General features: G+C 43.0%; 1 protein-coding gene and 1 pseudogene across 1 annotated transcript; both read left to right on the top strand.

Moving 5' to 3' along the window:
• The first annotated feature begins 37 nt into the window (after positions 1–37).
• LOC106799794 (uncharacterized) lies at positions 38–2425 on the top strand. The gene has a single exon (XM_026129744.2). It carries the CDS (start codon positions 38–40, stop codon positions 2423–2425), a length of 2388 nt encoding a protein of 795 aa, XP_025985529.2.
• Positions 2426–3115: 690 nt separating this feature from the next.
• On the top strand, positions 3116–6337 carry LOC121175331 (uncharacterized; annotated as a pseudogene).
• The last annotated feature ends 2420 nt before the right edge of the window (positions 6338–8757 follow it).

Below are 8757 nucleotides of genomic sequence, written 5' to 3' on the forward strand. Positions count from 1 at the left end.
ATTTTGAAGACCTTGAAGCCAGTTTATTACCGAGAAAATGGTTGCAAGTGCAACAACAGACTCACACGAAATGGTCACAATCATGGGGGTGCGATTAGAGGAAGGTGTCCGAGAGGGACGTTTGACTGGGGAAAGTGTCCCTGCTGCAGGCAATGCCAAGAAGTTTGGAGGCCACTTTGCGAAGAAGAAAGATCAAGAGGTGGGGATGGTAGCTCATGGTAAGCCTCAGCAGAATTTCACCCCATATCGTCAGGTTGCGAATGTCGCATCCGCTATCCCAAACCCATCATATCACCAACAAAGGCCACATTACCCCTACCCATACCCTCCACAGCAATACCCTCCACAACAATACCCTCCACAACAATACCCTCCACAGCAATACCATCAGCCACAATACCCTCAAAAACAACAAAATCGCCCGCAACCCCCCCAACAACCATATCACTCACAAAACCGCCAGAAAACAACCTTTGATCCAATCCCGATGAAATATGCTGACTTACTCCCCGCCCTGCTCGCCAAAAACCTTGTCCAGGTCAGAACACCCCCTCGTACACCAGATGTTTTACCTCCCTGGTTTCGTCATGATTTAACCTGCGCTTTCCACCAAGGGGCCCCAGGTCATGACGTTGAAAACTGCTATGTCCTGAAGAATGAAGTGCAAAAACTAGTCCGGGCCAACTTGCTATCCTTTAAAGATCAGAATCCCAATGTTCAGGCGAACCCTCTACCGAACCATGGGCCTGCTGTTAACATGATACAAGATTGTGATGAAGACGGTGTCATCCTGAACGTCCAGCACGTTCGAACTCCCCTGGTCCCAATACATATCAAGATGTGCGAGGCAGCTCTGTTTGACCATGATCATGCAGCGTGTGAAATATGTCCGGTGAATGTAAAAGGATGCCCTAAGGTACAAGAGGACGTACAAGAGCTGATAGACAGCAGAGAACTTATCATCACGAGGAAGGACAAAGAAGTGTGCGTCATCACCCCCGAGTTTCAGCGGTTGGAAATAAGCTATAACAGTGGGGAATCAACTACTACTCCACTGGTGATTAGCTTGCCAGGACCTATGCTGTATGCTTCTCTAAAAGCGGTCCCTTACAAGTATAGTGCCACGATGTTGGAAGGTGGACAGGAGGTGCCTTTGCCCTCTCTAACTCCTGCGGTTTCTGTGGACAACGTTGCTAATGACGGTAAAGTTCTGAGGAATGGACGTGTTATCCCCACATTGTTTGCAAAGAAAGTGAATGATCCGGCAGTTAAACAGGTGACAGTGAACGGCCCCGGTACAAGGAAGGAAGTAGGCCAATCCAATGGGACTAGTAAGAATTCTGATCATGACGAAATTCTGAAACTGATCCAGAAGAGTGAGTATAAAGTAGTAGACCAGCTGCTGCAAACTCCCTCTAAGATATCCATTTTGTCTCTGCTATTGAACTCAGAAGCACACCGTGAGGCTCTAATGAAGGTGTTGGACCAAGCTTTTGTGGAGAGGGACGTGACTGTTAATCAATTGGACAGTATAGTAGGAAACATTACTGCCTGCAATAATTTGAGTTTTAGTGATGAAGAACTTCCTGAGGAGGGGAGGAACCACAATCTGGCGTTACATATATCGGTGAACTGCAAGTCAGATGCTCTGTCGAATGTACTTGTGGACACTGGTTCCTCATTGAATGTAATGGCCAAATCCACATTAGATCAACTTTCCTACCGGGGGCCTCCCATGAGAAGAAGCGGGGTGGTTGTCAAAGCGTTTGATGGATCAAGAAAGTCTGTTATCGGGGAGGTTGATTTGCCCATTACAATTGGGCCGTTTGTTTTCCAAATTACATTCCAGGTGATGGATATCCAAGCCGCATACAGTTGCCTTTTGGGTAGGCCATGGATCCATGGAGCTGGGGCCGTGACGTCCACCTTGCATCAAAAGCTGAAGTTTGTCAGAAATGGGAGATTGATCACTGTGAGTGGAGAGGAAGCCTTGTTGGTTAGTCATTTGTCAGCTTTTTCCTTTATTGGTGCTGATGAAACAGAAGGAACCTCTTTCCAAGGCCTGACTGTAGAGGGTAAAAAGCCAGAGAAGAATGAAGTATCTTTTGCTACTTGGAAGAGCGCACAGAAAGTGGTGCAGGAAGGAACAGGTGTAGGATGGGGAAAAGTTGTGCAGTTGTTAGAAAGTAAAAACCGCGAAGGACTGGGATTTGCTTCTTCTGCAGGATCCGCAACGAACAGTGTTGGATCAAGCTCCATTACTAGCACCTTTTGTAGCGCCGGGTTCATCAACAACTCGCCAGAAGCCAATGCTGTCTTGGAAGACGTTCCTGAAGAGAGAGTGCTTGCATTTGTCACACCTGGAAAACTTGTCCGCAACTGGGACGCGGTTGACATCCCTTCAGTAGTTCATGCATCAAAGTAATGTGTCTTTGTTTTTTCTGTTTGTTTGTTTTTCAAAAAAAGGATCCTTTCGTCTTGCCCAGGACGAAAGCGCAATTATGTAGGGCTGTTTTGTTTCAAGCACTACTCTTATTAATGGAAAATGTGGTTTATCCCGATATCTATGCTTATTGCTCTTTCTGGAAAATGGTAACACAAAAAACCCAAAATATTTTATTTTTGTTTTCTGATTTCAATTAATTATAAAAAGTCCGCATTGTTCACTCATTTTCTAAATCAATCATCAATCATATGCAGACTAGGCATTTATGAGCCCGTTGAACATAATAACCCTGCACTCTCTCCCAACTACGAATCTCCTGTCTACGAGGCTGAAGAGGAGGAGGATGATGAAATCCCGGAGGAACTTGCTCGGTTATTGGAATATGAAAAGAAAACCATTCAGCCTCATGAGGAGTTAGTAGAGGTGATTAACTTGGGAACCGAGGAAGATAAGAAGGAAGTCAAGATTGGGGCATCGCTTGAGGCAGCTGTCAAACGAAAGGTGATTGAATTACTCAAAGAATATGCCGATGTGTTCGCATGGTCGTACCAGGATATGCCCGGCTTGGATCCCCGTATTGTGGAGCACCGTTTGCCTTTGAAGCCCGAATGCCCACCGGTCAAGCAGAAATTGAGAAGAACTCGCCCTGACATGGCTCTCAAGATCAAAGAGGAAGTACAGAAGCAGATCGATGCAGGTTTTCTTGTCACATCAGAGTATCCCCAATGGTTAGCCAACATAGTGCCTGTTCCAAAGAGGGACGGCAAGGTCAGGATGTGCGTTGACTACCGGGATTTGAACAAGGCTAGTCCGAAAGATGACTTTCCTCTACCTCACATCGATGTATTGGTTGACAGCGCTGCAAAGTCCAAGGTCTTCTCCTTCATGGACGGTTTCTCTGGGTACAATCAGATCAAGATGGCAGTTGAAGATAGAGAAAAGACATCTTTCATCACGCCTTGGGGCACCTTTTGTTACAGGGTAATGCCTTTTGGGTTGATAAATGCAGGTGCCACTTACCAAAGAGGCATGACCACTCTCTTTCATGACATGATGCACAAAGAGATAGAAGTGTACGTGGATGATATGATTGTCAAGTCAGGCACTGAAGAAGAACATGTCGAGTACTTGCTGAAGATGTTTCAACGGCTGAGAAAGTACCAACTTCGACTGAATCCCAACAAATGTACCTTTGGTGTTAGATCTGGAAAACTCTTAGGTTTCATTGTCAGTCAGAAAGGTATTGAAGTAGATCCTGACAAGGTCAGGGCCATTAGAGAAATGCCGGTTCCACAAACAGAGAAACAAGTGAGAGGTTTTCTTGGGCGTCTAAATTACATTTCTCGTTTCATCTCGCACATGACAGCCACGTGCGGACCTATATTCAAGTTGCTTCGAAAAGATCAAGGGGTTGTCTGGACCGAAGACTGTCAAAAGGCTTTCGATAGTATCAAGAATTATCTGCTAGAACCTCCAATTCTTATACCTCCAGTTGAAGGAAGGCCTCTGATTATGTACTTGACTGTGTTAGAAGATTCTATGGGCTGTGTGCTCGGACAACAGGATGAGACCGGAAGGAAAGAACATGCCATCTACTACTTGAGCAAGAAGTTTACCGATTGTGAGTCCAGGTACTCCCTACTTGAGAAAACTTGTTGTGCACTAGCCTGGGCTGCCAAGCGTCTTCGTCACTACATGATTAACCACACCACCTGGCTAATATCCAAGATGGACCCGATCAAGTATATCTTTGAGAAACCCGCTCTGACAGGAAGAATTGCTCGTTGGCAGATGTTGTTATCCGAGTATGATATCGAATACGCACCCAGAAGGCAATTAAGGGGAGTGTTCTTGCTGATCATTTGGCTCACCAACCAATTGAGGACTATCAACCCATCAAGTTTGACTTTCCTGATGAAGAGATTATGCACTTGAAGATGAAGGATTGTGATGAACCATTGCTGGGAGAAGGTCCAGATCCCGAGTCTAGATGGGGTTTGATCTTTGATGGAGCCGTGAATGTCTTTGGCAATGGAATTGGGGCAGTTATTATCACTCCGGAAGGTAATCATCTCCCTTTCGCTGCAAGGTTACAGTTTGATTGCACCAACAATATGGCAGAATATGAAGCATGTATCTTGGGCATTGAAAAAGCCATCGACTTGAGAATCAAGAACCTTGACATTTACGGGGATTCAGCTCTCGTAATCAACCAAATCAAAGGAGAATGGGAAACTCGCCACCCCGGCTTGATTCCATACAAAGATTATGCAAAGCGTTTGCTAACCTTCTTCAACAAAGTGGAGCTTCACCACATCCCTCGTGATGAGAACCAGATGGCAGATGCGTTAGCAACTTTATCCTCCATGTACGAAGTGAGTCACCGGAACAATTTGCCAACAATCAGAATTCAGCGCCTCGAGAGGCCCGCCCACGTGTTTGCAGTCGAAGAGGTTGTTGATGATAAGCCCTGGTTCCATGATATCAAGTGTTTCCTTCAAAGCCAGGAATATCCACCCGAAGTATCCAACAAAGACAGGAGAACTTTGAGAAGATTGTCTGGTAATTTCTTCCTAAATGGGGATGTTTTGTACAAAAGAAACTTTGACATGGTACTACTCAGGTGTGTAGATAAGCAAGAAGCAGAATTTTTGATGCATGAGATACATGAAGGCTCCTTTGGTACTCACTCCAATGGACATGCAATGGCAAGGAAGTTGTTGAGAGCAGGTTACTACTGGATGTCGATGGAGACAGATTGTTGCAAGCATGCTAGGAAGTGCCACAAATGCCAGATTTATGCTGACAGAATTCATGTACCACCAACTACACTTAATGTTCTTTCTTCTCCGTGGCCCTTCTCTATGTGGGGCATCGATATGATTGGTAGAATCGAACCGAAGGCTTCAAACGGGCATCGTTTCATTCTAGTGGCTATTGATTACTTCACCAAGTGGGTTGAAGCAGCATCTTATGCAAATGTGACTAAGCAAGTTGTGGTCCGCTTTATCAAGAATCAGATCATCTGCCGTTATGGTGTGCCCAACAGAATCATTACAGATAATGGAACGAACTTGAATAACAAGATGATGAAAGATTTGTGTGAAGAGTTCAAGATTGAGCATCACAATTCTTCTCCTTACAGACCTCAGATGAATGGCGCAGTTGAGGCTGCAAACAAGAATATCAAGAAGATAGTGCAAAAGATGGTGGTCACATACAAAGACTGGCATGAGATGTTACCGTATGCTTTGCATGGGTATCGCACTTCAGTGCGTACTTCAACAGGGGCAACCCCCTTCTCTTTGGTGTATGGTATGGAAGCAGTACTCCCTGTAGAGGTTGAGATTCCATCAATGAGAGTTCTAATGGAGGCCCAGTTATCAGAAGCTGAATGGTGCCAAAGCAAATATGATCAGTTGAATCTAATTGAAGAAAAACGCATGAAGGCCTTGTGCCACGGACAACTTTATCAACAGAGGATGAAGCAGGCTTTCGACAAGAAGGTTCGTCCTCGTGTGTTTCAAGAAGGAGATCTTGTTCTCAAGAAGGTTTTATCTTTCCAACCCGACTCTAGGGGCAAGTGGACGCCTAATTACGAAGGCCCATATGTCGTCAAGAGAACTTTCTCTGGTGGTGCACTGACTCTTACGACTATGGATGGGGATGAGCTCCCTCGTCCCGTGAATGTGGATGCAGTCAAGAAATACTTTGTCTAAAAATAAAAGAACAGCTCGGTAAGTCGAAAACCCGAAAGGGCGGCTTAGGCAAAAATGAGCGTCTCGGTGGGTCGAAAACCCGAAAGGGCGACCCAGGCAAAAGTTAGAGACATCAAACAGAAAAATAATTAGCCTGATAGGTCGAAAACCCGAAAGGGCGATCTATGCAAAATTTAAGGACCAAAAGACAAAGTAACTGCATTGAGATGATCTTTGTTCATTTGAGGCACAATGGAATGTCAAGGAGACCCTGAATCTGAAGCATCCAAACAGTGGGATTCAAGGTTGTCAGAGGGAACAACGGTTATTGTGTTCAATGAACCTTCGATTTATATTTACCATTTTCCAAACTTTGTAAGATCAGTGGAGCCATGCCATTGGCAGGTCACCACTCTTTCAAATAAATTTGAGCCTGTTGCCTTTCATTTGGAATTCTCATTTATTCAGCTTATAAAACCTTTCCTTTTTTTTATGGTAGCATTTGAAACAAAATATTTCTCAAAATCATAAATTTTCTTTCATATCTTTTTTTGAGAAGCACAAACAACAAAACACTTTTTCTTTGAACTCGTGAATAGATGAAGGGTGTGTCAACAGCTATCCTGAGAATGGATAAACCTTGCAGGTTGCACGTGGTCAATTGCTTTTTTTTTTTTTTTTTTTTAAAAAAAAAAAAAAAATATATAATAATAATAATAATAATAATAAGCATGACCACAGAAGCACTAGCTCTTCTACCATGTTTTTTGGATTGGCACGTTCTCCCAAGAAATGTTTATTCCCCATCGGTTGCTGCATACGCCGGGCTTTACTCCGTCACTATTTTGATACACCCTGGTGGCATCATCCCCATTGAAGATTGCCGAGTGTTTGTGATGCGACGTCGGGTCACTTTCCATCTTACCTGTCCAATCTTGTTCCATCAAATCTATCATTCACATAATCATACAAGTTAATCCTCCATACAGTCATACAAGTCGGGTCGTTATTCAGGCATTCATACGTTCATGCGTATACACATTCATGCATGTACAATAAAGACAATATCATGCGTACATGGCTGCATTAACCATCATGAGTCTTGCTTCAATCATCTTTTCATTTCAATCAATCATGAATAATTTGTAATCTTCTATTTCCCCAAGTGTCATCCCCAATGGGTCTGATCCAAAGGTGTCACCCTCTCTCCGCCAAGTGGCAATTTCTTTAATGAACAGCTTGTGCATCATTTGCCTCTGTTTCATGTCATCAGTTGATTAGTTCAGCAATAACCTGAACAGTTGACATTTATCTTTGCTTCTTGTCAGTTGATTAGTTCAGCAATAACCTGAACAGTTGACATTTATCTTTGCTTCTTGTCAGTTGATTAGTTCAGCAATAACCTGAACAGTTGACATTTATCTTTGTTTCTTGTCAGTTGATTAGTTCAGCAATAACCTGAACAGTTGACATTTATCTTTGTTTTTTGTCAGTTGACTAGTTCGGCAATAACCTGAGCAGTTGACATTTATCTTTGTTCTTATCAGTTAATTAGTTCGGCAATAACCCGAGCAGTTGACATTTATCTTTGTTTTTTGTCAGTTGACTAGTTCGGCAATAACCCGAACAGTTGACATTTATCTTTGTTTCTTATCAGTTGATTAGTTCGGCAATAACCCGGACAGTTGATATTTATCTTTGTTTTTTGTCAGTTGACTAGTTCGGCAATAACCTGAACAGTTGACATTTATCTTTGTTTCTTGTCAGTTGATTAGTTCAGCAATAACCTGAACAGTTGACATTTATCTTTGTTTCTTGTCAGTTGATCAGTTCGGCAATAACCCGGACAGTTGATATTTATCTTTGTTCCTTGTCAGTTGATCAGTTCGGCAATAACCCGGACAGTTGATATTTATCTTTGTTCCTCATCAGTTGGCTAGTTCGGCAATAACCCGGACAGTTGATATTTATCTTTGTTTTTTTGTCAGATTGGCTAGTTCGACAATAACCCGGACAGTTGATATTTATCTTTGTTTTTTGTCAGATTGGCTAGTTCGGCAATAACCCGAACAGTTAACATTTATCTTCAATTCTGGTCAGTTGGCTAGTTCGGCAATAACCCGAACATCTGACATTTATCTTTGTTCCTTTGTCGTCAGTGGCAGTTCGTCGTCAACCCGAACAGCTGACATTTACCCCCAGTAAAACCATGTGACCCCCAGTCGGACCCCTTTTCTTTAACAAAATCGGGTACCATTTGGTTTTGTTATTCCCAGTCGAGCCATTTACCTCGTCTTGCATTCATACTTGTATCGCAAGCATTCGCAACATTACGTGCATAACAGTGCATTCATAGCATTTTGTAGTTGAAATTGGTCAAAAATGGTGTACTCTGTATTTAAATCTCTTCGACCCGTCGCTTTAAAAGTTTCACTTTTAAATCTCCGTAACGAAGAGACTTAAATAGGGGCATCTGTCATACCCCATTTTTGACCCGTTTTTATTTCTTTTTTCTCGTCTTTTAAGCCGGAAATTTCTATCATTTCAGATGAAATTTCGGCAGGGAGGTATTTTAAAATACCTCATTTTTGTTTTGAAGACGCCCCTTTTTTA

Source organism: Glycine max, chromosome 8, assembly GCF_000004515.6.
Source record: "Glycine max cultivar Williams 82 chromosome 8, Glycine_max_v4.0, whole genome shotgun sequence".
Taxonomy (NCBI): Eukaryota; Viridiplantae; Streptophyta; class Magnoliopsida; order Fabales; family Fabaceae; genus Glycine; species Glycine max.